Raw genomic sequence first — 15,308 nt, 5'->3', positions numbered from 1 at the left:
TAGGCTCCAGGCCCTTTATCGTGAAAGGCCCTTAGATCTTATCAAAGGCTCTTTCTGCATCTAAGGAGATGATCATGTGGTTTTTGTCTTTCAGTCTTTTATGTGGTAGATTATATTTATCAAATCATATTTATTGAACCCTCCTGTATCTTTGGGATGAAGCCCACTTGGCCACGGTAAATAGTCTTGTTTATGTGTTCTTATATTCAGTTTACAAGAACTTTATTGAGGATCCATGTTCAAAAGGAATATTGGTGTGTAGTTTTTCTTTTTCTTTTTTTTTTTTTTTTTTTTTTTTTTTTTTTTGTTGTTGTTGTTGTTTTTTTTGTTTTTTGGATCTTTGTGTGAGTTAAATATCAGGTTAATTGTACTCTTGGAAATGAATTTAGAAATGAATTTGGAGATAATATGAGAAATATTTGGTATTCTTTTTTGAAGGTTTAGTAGAATTCTGCCCTGACTCCAACTGGCCCTGGGCTTTTTTTGGTTCGGAAATTTAACTGGTCTATTTCACTAAGGATTACAGGCTTATTTAAGTTGCTTATCTGATTTAGCTTTGATAGGTCATATATATCACGAAATTCATCCATTTCCTTTCAGTTTTCTAGTTTGCTGGAGTACAGGTTTTTGAAGTATATCCTTATGAGTCTCTGGATTTCCTTAGTCTGTTGTGATGTCCCTTTTCATTTCTAATTTTATTAATTAGGATCTTCTCTCTGTTTCTTTACCTAATTGGGCTAAGGGCTTTAAGTCTTGCCCATTTTGTCAAAGAACTAACTCTTCGTTTCATTACTTCTTAAAATCTTTTTCTTTGTTTATTTCTGTTTCATTTATTTCAGCCCTGAATTTATTGACCACTATGTCTGCTCTTTTGGGGTGTTATTTGTTCTTCTTGTTCTTTGGAGAATGCCACTAAGTTATTGATACAAGATCTCATCAATTTTTGTATGTATGCACTTGCCTCTTAGAACTGCCTTTATTGTGTCCTATAAGTTTGGGTATGTTATATTTTCATTTTCATTGAATTCTAGAAAGTTTAATTTCCTTCTTCATTTCTCTCTTGACCCATTTTTCATTTGGTCCTCAGTTTGAATACTTTCTTTTATTTCTGTGGTTGATAACAACCTGCAATCCATGGTTATTAGATAGGATGCAGAGTGTCCTGAATTTCTTTTATTTGTTGAGACTTGATTTTTGTCAAAGTATGTGGTTAATTTTGGAGAGTTCCATAAGCTTCTTTTGTGTTTGGGTAAATGTAAATATCTTCTAGGTCCATTGGAATTTTGGTATTATTTAACCTCTAGCATTTTTTGTTGAGTTTTTCTGGCTAACCTGTGTATTGGTAAGAGTGCAGGATTGAAGTCACCCACTATGACTGTATGGTTTTAGCTGTAGTGGTGTTTCTTTTATGAACTTGGGTGCCCTTGTGTTTGGTGAACTTTAGAATTGATGGATTTTCCTTTGGTGAGTTTGTAGTGTCCTTTTTCTTTTGATTGGTTTTGGTATGGAGTCTATTTTGTCAGATATTAAAATGACTACACCTACTTGCATCTTAGGTCCATTTGCCTGGAAAACCTTTCTTCATCCTTTTACCATGTCTATACTTGATGCTAAGGTGTGTTTCTTGGACCCTGTTATCTAGTCCAGTCTGTTAGTCAGTGCCATTTTACTTGAAAATTGAGACTATTAATAATGCGTTACCCATGAGCATGTTTATCGATTCCTGTTATTTTGTTTTTATGGTGTGGGTTATTCTTCCTCTTTAATGTACTGTTCTGGGATTATTTATAGCTTGTGTCTTCTTGGGTGTGGTTACCCTCTTCAGACTGAATTTTTCCTCTTGTGCCTTCTGTAGATTTGGTTGCTAGATAGATATTGCTTAAAATTGGCTTTATTTATAGAATGTTTTTCTCTCTCAGTCTGTTGTTGTTGATAGTTTTGATGGGTAGTAGACTAAGCTGGCATCTGGGGTCTCTTAGAGTTTGTAGAACATTCATCCAGGCCCTCTGGCTTTCAGAGTCTCCAATGAGAAGTCAGGTGTTTTGGGCCTACTTTTGTCTTTCTCTTGAACCTTTTAATATCCTTTCTTTGTTTTATACATTTAATAATTTGATTATTATATGTTGTTGGGAATTTCTTTCCTGGCCCAGTCTCTTTGGTGTTCTTTATATCCCCTATAGACTCATGTGTTTGCATGCTTGGCCCATAGGGAGTGGCACTATTAGAAGGTATGGCCTTGGTGGACAAAGTCTGTCACTAGAGGGTGGGCTTTGAGGTCCAAAAGCTCAAGCCCAGGATCATTAGTTCAGTCACTCCTGCTGCCTGCTGATTCAGATGTAGAACTCTTAGCTCCTTCTCTAGCACCATGTCTCCCTGCGTGCTACCGTGCTTCCAGCCATGACAATAATAGACTAAACCTCTGGACCCGTAAGCCGTCCTCAATTAAATGTTGTCCTTTATAAGAATTGCTGTGGGGGTTGGGGATTTAGCTCAGTGGTAGAGCGCTTGCCTAGGAAGCGCAAGGCCCTGGGTTCGGTCCCCAGCTCCGAAAAAAAGAACCAAAAAAAAAAAAAAAAAAAAAAAAATTGCTGTGATCATGGTGTCTTTTTACAGCAATAGAACCCTAAGATAGTTTCTTTTTTTTTTTTTTTTTTTTTTTTTTTTTTTTTTTTTTTTTTATGAGCTGGGGACCAAACCAAGGGCCTTGCGCTTTTTGCTAGGCAAGCGCTCTACCGCTTAAGCTAAATCCCCAACCCCTAAGATAGTTTCTTATACCTTGTTAGGCACCACGTTCTTTAGATTGGAGACATTTTCTTTTTATTGTGCCTTTAACCTGGGTTCTCTTTCTTCTGCATTCCTTATTTGTAGATTTGGTCTTTTCATAAGAGTCCCAGATTTCCTGGCTGTTTTATGCCTGGTCTTTGTTTTGAACATTTTCTTTGACTGAGTTAATCATTTCTCCTAACTTGCCATCAGCAACTGAGATTCTCTTTCCCTGCCTTTACCCTGTCAGTGAGGCTTAACTCTAACTTTGTTGACAGCCTACATTTTTCGTTTCCAGATTTTTTTCAGCATGGGTTTCTTTAGTGATTCTACTTCTTCTTTCCTGTTTTGAACTGTTTATTTCATTCCTCGGTCTCCTTGTGTTTGCACAGACTTCATTAGTGGATTTATTCGTGTCCTCTTTAAGGTCCTTGAATATGTCATACTTGCTATTTTGAAGTCCTTGTCTTGTGTTTCAGCCATATTGCATTTCTCAGGGCTACAGTAGGTCTTGGTGGAGGCATGTTGTACTGGCTGTGCATGTTTGTTCTGTGTTGAGGTCTAGGCATCTGTAATTAGGATTGAAGTGTTTCTAAGTGTTGGCCCCTGGTTGTCTTTGGATGGGGATCCATCCTTTGACTGCTGTTGCCTTCTCAGGATCCCAGGTAGAAAGTTCTGCCAATCAGCGGTTGGCCAAGAGGAATAGAAATGAGCTTGGAGAAATAGCTGAGAGGAGCTTTGGGAAGAGGTGGGGTGATCCAGTCCTCACCAAAACGCAGGTTACCCAGGGAGTGGAGGTGTGAGGGGAGGAAGGGCTCCTTAAAGTTGGCCCAGGAAGACAAAGAATATGTCTGGAGAGACAGAGATGAAAGGACTAGGGAGATCCTGGGTCAGCATCAAGAGTCAAAGTCTTCGGTGAATAGAATTGGCGTGGGAAAGGGGGGGGGACCTCTAAGCAGACTACCTCAGAGCTGAGGTAGGACTGGAGAGACTGTAATGGAGGAAGGAAGGATGGTGAGTGAAAATCACCTTCCTGAGTCCCAACAGAGCATGGCCATTGTGGGTTCTTGGGAGAAAGTCTTTCTGGATATTGGCAGCTCATACAAAGGAGTGGGGATGAGTAGAGGGGAAGGCTGTGAGACGATTGGAAAGGAGCTCAGCTGGGTCTGCATCAAGAGGCAGAATGCCCAGGGAATGCTTTGTGTAACCCAGGCTCCCCATGACCTGCTCCTATTTCAGTCAGTTGCTGGGGTTACAGGTGGAGGTTTTCTGATGAAAAACTGACCTTGTCCATGTAAGGATCCATTGAGTGAGAGGAGTCATTTCTCAAAAGTCTGCTTATCTCTGGCTCTCAGTACTGACTGGTTAATACAAATGGCATAGACTTGAGTTTACTTACCCTGCAGAGTTTAATGCGCTTATGCACTTTCTCTTCTCTGATCGTTCCCAGCTGTCGTTCTTTCAGGCACACTGCCTACACACTTCTCCTAACTCTGTTTTCCATGTTTGGCTTCTGCTCTTGATTTTTCCATAGACTTGGTTGCTCTGTTCAAGCCTACTGATTCTTCTGCCTTACTAAATCTGCTGTTGAAATGGTGTAGAAAATTTTAATTAAACAGTTATACTTTCTGGCTCTAAATTTTCCATTTGGTTCATTTTTCGTCTGTCGTCACACTGTTGTGGTTTCATGTAGTATGTTTTCTGAGAGAATTGACCCAGTTGAGCCCTTTGCCCACTGAAGCTCTCTGTGCTTTCTGAGCTTCTGCTACAGTCTTTCTTCTTGTGAATGAGGCATGGTTTGTCACATTTAATTTGAAAAGTGGACATTTTGATCTTGATGATGTAATTCTCAACGCTGAGTCTTCTCAGGCTTTCTTGATTCTGCCTGCTGTGTGGTTATATAATAGTTGGTAACTGTCCAAAGTAACATTTTGAGATGTCTTTGTAATCTGTGGTCTCTGATGCCTGCTGCCCTAGTTTAGAATTCAGCTAGTGATTTGAGAGTTCATATGACTAGAGCCAAGACATAAAAGAAAGTGAAAAAACAACAACAACCACAAAAGAAAAAAAAAAAAAAAAAAACAGAGAAAAGTAGGGCTGGGAGCTGCCTAAGAACAGCCAGCTCCTTACCGAGGGCCTGGGTTCACTCCCAGCACCCACAAGGCAGCTCATAACCATCTATAACTGTAGTTTCAAGAGATCCAACTCCTCCTCCTCCTTTTCTTCCTCTTCCTCCTCTTGCTACTGCTGCTGTGTGGCACCAGGCATGCATATGATGCATAGACATATATGCAGGTGAAATACTAATACACATAAAAATAAAAGTAAATAAATCTTTGTCTATTCACTCAGTGAATAGAGGGGCTTGTTGCCAAGTGTGACAACCTGAGTTTAATCCCTGGACCCATGTGGCAGGAAGAGAACTGACTCCCACAATTTGTCCTTCTAGCCTCCACACACGCACACATTGCCTGTGCACAATAGCACATGCACTCGTGCATACACGCACACACACACTCACACACACACACACACACACGTGCGTAATAAAATGTTTTAATAGAGAAAAATGTTCTCGAAGTCTGTATAGTTGGCTGTGATGGGACATATTTTGCAGCATTTAGAAGATTGTCAGGGCTGGGACTGCAACTTAGTGGACGAGCGCTGCCTCCCATGCAAGCTGAGCTCCAGTCTGCTCTCAGGAGGAGACCTAAAGTCCTACCCTTGACACGTTCAGCATTTTTCAAATTGCTCCATTTTGTTGGGGTTCAAGGGTTTGTCCCCCAACTTTCTTGCTCTGTGGCTCTGCCTCTTAGCCTTTTTTATGTGCACAATGACGATGATTGGTGACGGTGGTGGTGGTGGTGGCGGTGGTGGTGGTGGTGGCGGTGGTGGTGGTGGTGGTGGTGGTGGTGGTGGTGGGGAATTGGTCTGGGAGTAGAGAGAGAGGGTGTCACCCTGAGCTGCAGGTGGCTTACAGTATTTCCAAAATGCACAGGTTCCTGGCATCATTTTCTAGGGAATTTGTGCCCAGAGTAAAGCAGAACCAGTGCAAGTCTGTAATCCAGCCTGCAAGAGGCTGGGGTGCAGAAGCCAGAGGAACGCCTCACTGTCCTGTGCTGTCACTCTGCCTCCCTTGAGACAGGCTCTGTCACCAAGTCTGGTGCTATACTGGCAGCCATCAAGCCCAAGTGAACCTCTGTCTCAGACACCTATAGGTGTCCTCACTCTTCTCCTTTGTCCACCGAGCTGTCTCACTGTGCAGTTTATCACAGATCAGAGAGAGAGGCGGCCAGGCTTGGAGGCACCACATCTGCAGTCCCAGTACTTGGGAGGCAGTGGTGGGGATGTCTGTGAGTTCAAGGCCAGCTGCTCTACACAGTGAGCTTCAGGACAGTAGTGAAGGCAGAGCAAATAGTGAGCTCCTGCCTCAAAAGAGGAGGAGATCTTCCTCAACTCCTACATAATCCCTCCAGATTTGAGCCTCTGACCATACTTTTCTGAAGGGTTTAAACTCTACTAACAACTCTTAGTTTTTAGGTCCTACCTGTGATTTTTTTCCCCTAAAAACGAGTTTTCTATCATTTTAGTGTGATTTAGGAAGGAAATAAGATAGTGTCACCTTTATATAGGTCCTCCATACTCTTCCTGAGGAAGTAGTGTCACCTTTATACAGGTTCTGCATGGCCTGCTTTTTTTTCCTTTCAGTACTGTGTTCAGTGAAAATAACATGCCTCTCTGCAAAGATTCTCTCACTCCAGTGCATGGCACAGCTGCAGACAGTGACTCTGTACTAAAGGTAAGAAGACTGCTTTCCATTTTTCTAAAGACAATATTGAGTTTAACCTATAATATGACCAGGGATATCTGGGGATTTCTAGTTGACATTGGGACTTGAAGCAGGAGGAACAGCTGAGCCTCCTCTCTTGGGAAGACCCTGTTTCCCAAGAGCAGCTAGAATCTGCTCCCCACTTTCTACATGCTTATGTCTGCTTCAGCTGGGGATAGTCTGGTTGCTGGCTGTGCTTCTGCCTGTTTTCCTCCAAGACACATTGTTCTATGCAGATAGATGCATTGAAGGTGTTTGGTAGATGAAAGTGTTGAGGCTGTGTATGTCCCGCACATCTACCGCTTTGCTGAAGTTTATAGTCTGATTTTCCTAGGTCACACAGCTGTGTGAGTGGACTGACTTGTTCTGTTGAGTCAGCCCCTTGCTGTGGCTCAGGCTGGCCTCGGTGGTCAGTCCCTCCACTCTCTCTCCCTAGGCAAGGATTCCGGCAGGATGCCAGCAGGCCCGGATAGTCTGTTTGGTTCAGTCTTGTATTCCTCGTACCTCAGGTGGTACCTGGCAAGTAGTAGGCACTAAGACAGTGTGTACAGCAACAGGCACATCTCACTGCTTTACAGCATAACCACCTCATTCCAGCTTCTGCCCTTGCATGTTCACTTCCTGTATCCTAACCAGTTCAGAAATGAGAGGCTCAGGCTCTTTCCAACTCCACCATTTCACTGCACAATGAACATTGTGTAGAAATTTACCAGGTCTTCACAAAAGGGAAAACTATGAATCGCCTTTAGTCCTACTGTGCAAGGCCAATATATAGTTGATATTTACTTATATTACATTTCAATTAGAGTTTATCTTAGTTTGAGTTCTTTTTGTTTGTTTGTTCGTTTTTTTCTTTTCTTTTTTTCAGAGCTGGGGACCGAACCCAGGGCCTTGCACTTGCTAGGCAAACGCTCTACCACTGAGCTAAATCCCCAACCCCTTAGTTTGAGTTCTTATTGTTTTGCTAAAACATCGTGACCAAGAGCAACTTGGGAGGAATGTAGCTTACGTTTCCACACCATCCTCCATCCCACAGCTGAATGAGGGCAGGAACTGAGGCAGAAGGCATGGCGGAGCGATGCCAGTTGGCTGGCTCCTCACAGATGCTCAGTCTTTTTTCTAATAAAACCCAGGACCACCAGCCCAGGGGTTACACCACCCACAGTGACCTGGACCCTCCAGTTCGGCTGTGTCTGTTAAGATTTTTTTTCTAAGTATTAAATCAAAACAGAGCACATATTTAGACTTCTCTTGAAAATAATTGTTTTCTTTATGCAAAGGTGGTGAAATTACAGCCCAGAGCCTCATCTAGAATTGAAGAAACAGCACTTTGGTAAACATCAGTTTGTTTAGTAAATGCCGCAAAAACAATTTCAACAGCACATGTTTTCCCTGAGCTCTCTGTTGTCAAGAGCCCTGCATTTCAGACAGTAACTTCTTTTCGTACACGGTCACAGTCTGTTGCTGACTGGCATTGGCCTTCCGCTCTATGTATTAGATGGCCTGCATCTCACCACCATCTCATTCCCTTCCCCTTCTCATCTTAGAAGAACTCAGCCAGGACACCATGACTGTCCTGTCCAAACCTGCCAGGCCCGCTGCAAGCCAGTCACTCTTTTAACTCTCCAGGTTTTCTCTGCGTAGATGCAATAGCTCCATGAATATTTACAGAACACTTCTTTTTCTAGTTCTGATTGTAGTATAGTTTCTTCCCCCTAGAAATGGAGCCATTGATAGCTCATTTCTGAATGTCCCGTTTTGCGTAAAGGTCCAATACTAGCTAGATCCTGGTCACTATTAGAAATCCAGAGATTGGGAGAGCTTAGTGCGATGGCAGTCATCCATGGGTTGGCGGTGCCTTGTCTTCTCTAGGATGCTACTGATGAGCTGGACGCCTTACTTCTTTCTCTGACTGAGAATCTGATGGATCACACAGTAACACCTCAGGTGAGTGCGTCTTCAAACAGCTAAGTCAAAAGATAATTTGCTTTGAAAATGTTCCTGCTCGGTTACAATTTTTTTTCTTTTTCTTTTTCTTTTTTTTTTTTTTTCAGAGCTGGGGACTGAACCCAGGGCCTTGCCGAACCTAGGCAAGCGCTCTACCACTGAGCTAAATCCCCAACCCTACAATTTTTTTCTTATTTAATAATTTTGTAAAATTTTCATTTATTAAGAGTTTTTAGGACTGGGAAGGTGGCTCTGTGGATAAATTACATGCTGTACAATCACGAGGACCTGAGTATGGGACGAACACTCATAAAGCTGGACACAGTAGTTCACATAAAATGACGGTTAAATAGAATTTCCTGAAACTCTTAGACCAGGAGCCAGATATACACACTGGAACACAGGAAACCCTCCCTCAGACAAGTAGACTGACACCTGAGACCTACACATGTGCAGTGTGGCCTGTGTGCACCCAAACAAAGAGCCTGTATTTGCTTCTTTAGCCTTGCCTTTTTGTACTCACATTCTGCTACTTTGAATTGGTATTTCTCTCTATGGAAATCACATGTCACTATAAAACTATTCACAATTCAATACCATATTAACTAGCATGAGAGAAAACCTGTAGCCTGTTCCAGTATAAAGAGGTAAGGTGGGGTTGGGGCTTTAGCTCAGTGGTAGGCGCTTGCCCTAGCAAGCGCAAGGCCCTGGGTTGGTCCTCAGCTCAAAAAAAAAAAAAAAAAAAAAAAAAAGAGGTAAGGTGGTTGAGAGTTCTGGCCGCTCTTACAGAGGACCTAGGTTCTATTCCTGCCATCCATACAGTAGCTCATAATACCAGGTAACTCAGTTTCAGAGGATCCATTGCCCTATTCTGGTCTCTGCATTCATTGAACACTTTTACATACATATAGGTAAAACATTTTTACACTTAATTAAGACAATAATCTGTGCTTGGTGTCTTATGTCTGGATTCCAAGCATTCAAGGAGATTGCCACGAGTCTGAGGTCAACCGGATCCATGAAGCAAGTTCTAGGCCAGCCAGAGCTATAGCAAAAGCCCGTCTATGTTTATTACAAGTGTTACAGCTATAAGGGCGTTATCTTCAGAAAGATAGAGTCATAATTAACAGTTAGTATTGAAAATCTCACCCCTTGTTTAGCCTGCAAGGCAGCGGTACTCAATACCATAGCCATAGAGCAAATAAGGCGGTTCATTTCTTCACCTACACTTCCAGTCAGGTAGAGATATGAAACAGCGTCAGGGACTGTGGGACTAGAGATGCTGAAGGAGCCTCATCCCTGTCTAGGGATTCAGGAGGTGCAGGTGGCACGTTCTGTAGATGCTTATGTAAACCGTAATTAAACAAACGAGTGTATCTCAGAGTTGCCCAGAAGGTGTACTAAATAAATAAATAGACTGTTGGGCTTCACCTCAGAGCTTCAAATTGTGTATATCATGGAAAGATCCCAAAATTTTCATTTCCAAACATGTTTCAGGTGATATTAGTGATACAGATTACCACTTAGATAAATAAACAAGAAGACATTACCAAAGGAGAAGTAATCCCAAATCTGATCTGGACCCATAATAAGTCTTGAAAGAGACGAGACGTAATCTCTAAAATCAATGCCTAAATTACCTGAAGCCCAGAGAGATGTAACCCCCAAGAGCATCGCTCAGAATGCTCGTTCTGTGTCCCACTGTGTGCCGAGCCTTAGCAACCAAACAGCAGGGTGCAAAGTGGTCCTCACCTTAGGCCAGCACTTGGGAGGCAGAAGCTGGGGAGTCTGCTACTCTCTGCTGACTTCGTGGGCTTCTGCACATCTGCGGTGTGCAGACTTGGGTCAGCAGTAGCACGCTCACCTGGAAAGCAAGTTTGTTATTTTATGTTTTGTCTAGATGATGGCTCCTGTTCTGAGGCATTCCCAGGGATGCAGATGTAGTCAGTGCAGTGATTTCCTGGGTTCAGTCCTCTAATATAAGCTGGTCTACAGGTCACGTTCCAACCGTTAGGTTACAGGTGTGAGTCTCCACCACACCTGCGTATCTGACTTTTAAAACTTTATTGCCATGTGTTTATGTGTCACGTGTGTTTATGTATGTGCGTGGGTATGTGAGCCACTGTGCATGTGGGGTCAGAGAACAACTTACAGGGGTTATTCTTCCCTAAGATCATGTGTGTGGCAGAATGGTCAGGCTTACTTACCTACACGCGCCTTTACCCCATGAGCTCACTTACCTGTCTGACTTTCTAATTTTGTCCAGTTTAATGCATTATCTCACTGTTTCAATGATGTAAGTTAAATTGGATATCGCCTCCATATTGATTCTAATCTAGGCTTCCTGTGTGTAAGGATCCTAGTGGTGGCGTGTGCCTCTTCTTGTTGCTTCTCCTTTTTCATACTCATTTCTAGAGCTGTAGTTTAGATATCAACTGGAGGTTACCCACTATGCATTCCACAGAGAGGAAGGTCAGCACAGGAGAAATGTCCTCCATGCTTCTAAGCAAAGCTATGGTCAAGCAAGGCCTTTGACTTCTGTAGACAGCACAACTGGCCAAAGGAGCCAGTGCCTTCCCTCGCCTGGTGACCTCTGAGGGCCAGACCCGTTCATTTGTTTGTTTTTAAAGTGATTGGTTTTGGCCACCTGATGTTCTCAAGCACCCTGTGTGAGGTATATTTGAACCAAAGTTCAAATAGTGGATAATAGAAACCAACCTGGGCTATGCTTAACAGGTCTCTGCGTGACTGACGTGCTAGGTGGAACAGTCACAGCCATCCCAGATGTGGCCAAATTTAAAGGACTCTCATCCTCTTCCTGGGGTTCTGTGTATATTTATGATTATTCTTCTCATGTCTCCTTTGGTTTATAAAGTTTGTAAAATCAGACTAAGACCACACCAGATACCACCATCTTGTTGGTGAATGGCTGTAGTCCTGGGTCTCTGGACCTTGCGTATCCAACACTATTTTAACCCTCCACTCATTTACAGTCTAGCCACATTTAGATGCTCCTGTGATAACCTAACTCCAGTGCCTGGAAGTCAGCCAGAGTGGAGACCATAAATCCTTCTAGGGCCCAGTGCCCACTAGCAGTTCATGTCCTATGCACGCATGCATGCTCGCTCTCTCCCTACCCCCCTCTCCTGTGTGTGTGTGTGTGTGTGTGTGTGTGTGTGTGTGTGTGTGTGTGTTTGTGTGTGTGTGTTTGTGTGTGTACACAAATCAATATAATTTAAATATTGAAAAAAATATTTTAGTGGTGGCACTTGCCTTTAATCCCAGCACTCAGGAAGCAGAAGCAGGTGGATCTCTTAAGTTCAAGGCCAGCCTGGGCTACCTGGTCTACAGAGACAGTTTGAAGACAGCCAGAGATACACAGAGAAACCCTGTCTTGTGAAAGTAGAAAGGGAGAGACAGTAATAAAGGAGCTAACAGTGGTTGTAGCATCCTGAGTTACAGCTTTTCCTGACACTGTCTGTTAAGTAGTTTGAGTGTTGCAAAAGCCTGGGCTGAGAGTTGATGTTAGCTCAAGAGGCTGGTTGGGAAGTGCACCCCTGTGGTGTGTTTCACAATGACAATGTTGTGAGTGGAATAAGTCCGTCTTCCCTGAAAGTAAGTAGCTGTGCACTTTTTTAGGTTTCCTCGTCATCCATGATCACACCCCGGTGGATTATTCCAGTAAGTTCCTACTCTATGATTCTTTTGCTCATAATTTCAGAACATTAAAGGACTCTCAAGCTCTTGTTTTTCCTACAAGTATTGGAGCCATTATCAATGCTCTATTAATTTAATGGCTTCAGATTTGTGGCTCAACTTTTCTGTAAATGCTGCATGATTCAGACAGAATAAAAATAAAAATCTGAGGTGGAAGGGGCTCGGACGATGATTGGTGGTCGAGTACTTACTTTTATTGCAGAGGGCCTAGGCTTGATTTCCAGCACCCACGTGGCAGCTCATAACCATTGGTTATTCTAGGGGGTCTGACTCTTTTCTGGACTCCACAGGTAGACTCAGGCTCACCTGTGGTACACAGACAGACATGCAGGCCAAGCACCCATGCGCATAGACACCTGGGCTGCTCCAGTGAGTGAAGGGGATGTGAAGCTTCTTATGGGACAAGGCTGTCGTCTCTGTAAGACATGTTTGTTGTTCCTCTTCCACAGCAGAATTCTACCATCTCCAATGGGCTCGCAGGATATGGGGCATCTTTGACAGGGACAGAAGGATGTAATCAGAAAGATGGATTCTCGCTGATTTCCCCCCCAGCACCATTCTTGGTAGATGCTGTGACCAGGTGAGGAAATGACCTCTTAGTTGCAGCTTTCAGAGCACCTGATGGAAGATGTAAGCTGATTGTATTTAAAATGATAGTGTTCCTTTAAGGTCTTAATTGAACCTTGTTGAAAGTGTATAATAAGCCTTTTCTCTGAATACTGTTTAACAGTATTTTTTCTTGGTATTGGTAATTATTCATAAACCTATTAGGATTTGTTTGTGAATTCTTTAGTAGATAAAAATATTAGTAGACTTATCTTTAAATGTCTTGCATTTTGAAGTTGCTATTCACCCATTCCTGCTTTATTCTTCTGATTGTGCCTGCAATCCTAGTAATGAATGGTGGTACTCTACCACACAGGGCAAGGCACGTGTGGGGTGGGAGATTGGGACAGTCCCAAGGTGAGGGCCCTGGTGGAGCTTTTACTGGATAGGAGTGTGAGCACGGGTGGTATGGGTCCTCGGGTCAGCCTAAGTCTCCTCACCATAGAGGATGAGCAAAGTCAGTTCAAAGGGAAGCAGGGCGTGTTGCTCTTGTGTTTGGTACCATGCGGTTCTTCCTATTCGTGAAGAAAGGTTTGACTGTACTTTAGGCTGGAGTCAGGGGAGCAGGAGCATCACTATGTAGAAACCGTGCCCTGCAGAATTCTCACTGCTCATGCGGTAGCACTGCATCTCCAGTTAGGTCTGTCATCTCTCTTCTCAGCATGTCTGTGTGGGTACTGCAGACATGAGCCCATCGCTTACTGGGCCTCTCTCTTCCCTGCAGCTCTGCCCCTCCTCTGCCTGGAGACTCAGCCTTGAAGCAGAAGTGCTTGCTGACTACTGAGCTCTGAGGGCTGCTGTTCCCTACCTGTACTGGGAATGCCCCGCACCATCCCCGGTCAGCCCTGGGGCCAGCTGATCAGCTCCTTTACTTGGGGAAAGCCTTCTACCAGGATTTGACTTTAACTCCATGAAGAGAGTAGCTACATTCTCCGTCCAACTGGAAGTCTACCCCATATCACTGCTTAATGAAGATACCTCCTCCTGTAACTGTACTGCATCGCCAAGTCCTGAAGACATGAGGGGAGTTTCCTGCAAACTGTTGGCTCCACCTAGCGGTTGCAACTGTTTATAGCTTAGAGCAAGGCTTGCTGTCCAGAGCCTTTCACTGCTGGTCCCTGTAATGTCAGGTGAGCACACCCGACCTGACCTGCGACCTGCGTGTCTGCTGCAAAAATGAGTGGCACTTTCCTGTGCATTCCCTGGAAATCAGAATTGAGGAAACAGATGAAAACCCCATGTCAGTAGATTCAGGCCAGCTCTTGCATAGTTCCTAGAATTCTTAGAGAAGCTGAGAACATAGAGGGGTGAAGATGTCACCCACACTTCCACTTCTGAGCAGTGTAACCTCAGTATGTAACCCATTTATCAAAGATAAATGTTGTCTGTGGGTAACTACAGAGAGGTCGGTCTCTGGGCATGTCCTCCTTAGACCCCTTTTCCTGTCAGAAGCATCTGAATCATCACCTGTCTGTAACTTTGCAGCCTAGAGGCAGCCGGTGTCTGCTCAGACCCGAGGCCTCAACCTGAGGCCTGTGCTCTCCTGAGCAGTGGAGAATGCAGCCCTACTAGGCTTTCCAGTTGGGAAGGGCTGTCTTTAGGCATAGCTTCCAGTTCCTTTTGGGATACACTGAAAGGAAGAGAAAACATCTGGCAGAAATAGGGAATGGCGGTGAGAGGGATGGGTCCTTGATGAGTGTAATGACCGAAGTCAGTTTACATTAGGGGTTTTGTATTCATTTTAAACTTCTCAAGAGTTCCCTATTCCCTTAGCCTGTACCAAAAGAAGTGATGATGTTATAGTACCCACTCATCATAGCAGAGTGTATGGAGGTGTCCCTGTCGGCCCAGCACAGGGAAAGGACACTAAAGTAGCTTTACCTTGTCGACTGAGACCTGAGGCCTCAGTTGCCATGGAGATGAGGGTGATGTGCAGACGTTGGTGATGCCAATAGTGTTGCCTTGTTACCACACACTGATGCTAAGCTGTAACAACCCCCGGGGGGGAGGGGTGCTCAGCTCTGCCCAGCATGTGCTGTGTGTACTTGAGTAGTCATCCTTACTTCTCAGTTACGACAACACCCAGCTCTGCGGTCTTTAAGGGGCTATGATTTGAACTGCCCTGGCTTCCTTGTGACATAGTATATGCTCAGGCAAACACTGGTGTCCTGATTGGTAAGCTCAGAGGGTTCAGTTTCACAGTGTCCAAGAGAGCTGGACAGTTTAGAAACCACTTTTGCTAAATGGTTTGCTGGCTGTCTCCCCTTAGCCAATATAGTGTAGCTTGCCAGTCCTCAGTGATAAGACATTTCTTAGAGTATGACGCCTAGTACTGGTAATGTGACCCAGGACACACTGGATTGGCTATCAGATTCCTGCTGTCTGGAAGTCCTGGGTGGCCCACAAGGCTAGCTGTTCTACTAACACAAAGCTAAGACACAGTGAC

At 43.8% G+C, this 15,308-nt stretch overlaps 1 protein-coding gene across 2 annotated transcripts in view; it reads left to right on the top strand.

Moving 5' to 3' along the window:
- The window catches only part of Epb41l5 (erythrocyte membrane protein band 4.1 like 5), a 90,585-nt gene extending 75,978 nt beyond the window's left edge, over positions 1 to 14,607 (top strand). The window contains exons 20-24 of one of the 2 annotated variants that reach the window (XM_032914611.1): positions 6,472 to 6,562; positions 8,465 to 8,539; positions 12,179 to 12,220; positions 12,709 to 12,836; positions 13,587 to 14,607. In XM_032914611.1, the coding sequence (XP_032770502.1) occupies positions 6,472 to 6,562; positions 8,465 to 8,539; positions 12,179 to 12,220; positions 12,709 to 12,836; positions 13,587 to 13,653 (403 nt within the window). In that variant the 3' untranslated portion in view covers positions 13,654 to 14,607. Of the gene's footprint in view, positions 1 to 6,471; positions 6,563 to 8,464; positions 8,540 to 12,178; positions 12,221 to 12,705; positions 12,837 to 13,586 lie in introns of both variants that reach the window. The other variant, XM_032914610.1, reaches the window with a different exon arrangement.
- Positions 14,608 to 15,308: the final 701 nt, after the last annotated feature.

This window comes from Rattus rattus, chromosome 10 (genome assembly GCF_011064425.1).
Source record: "Rattus rattus isolate New Zealand chromosome 10, Rrattus_CSIRO_v1, whole genome shotgun sequence".
NCBI lineage: Eukaryota > Metazoa > Chordata > Mammalia > Rodentia > Muridae > Rattus > Rattus rattus.
The sequence above is the reverse complement of the archived record's forward strand: the minus strand, read 5'-3'. Positions and strand labels throughout refer to the sequence as shown.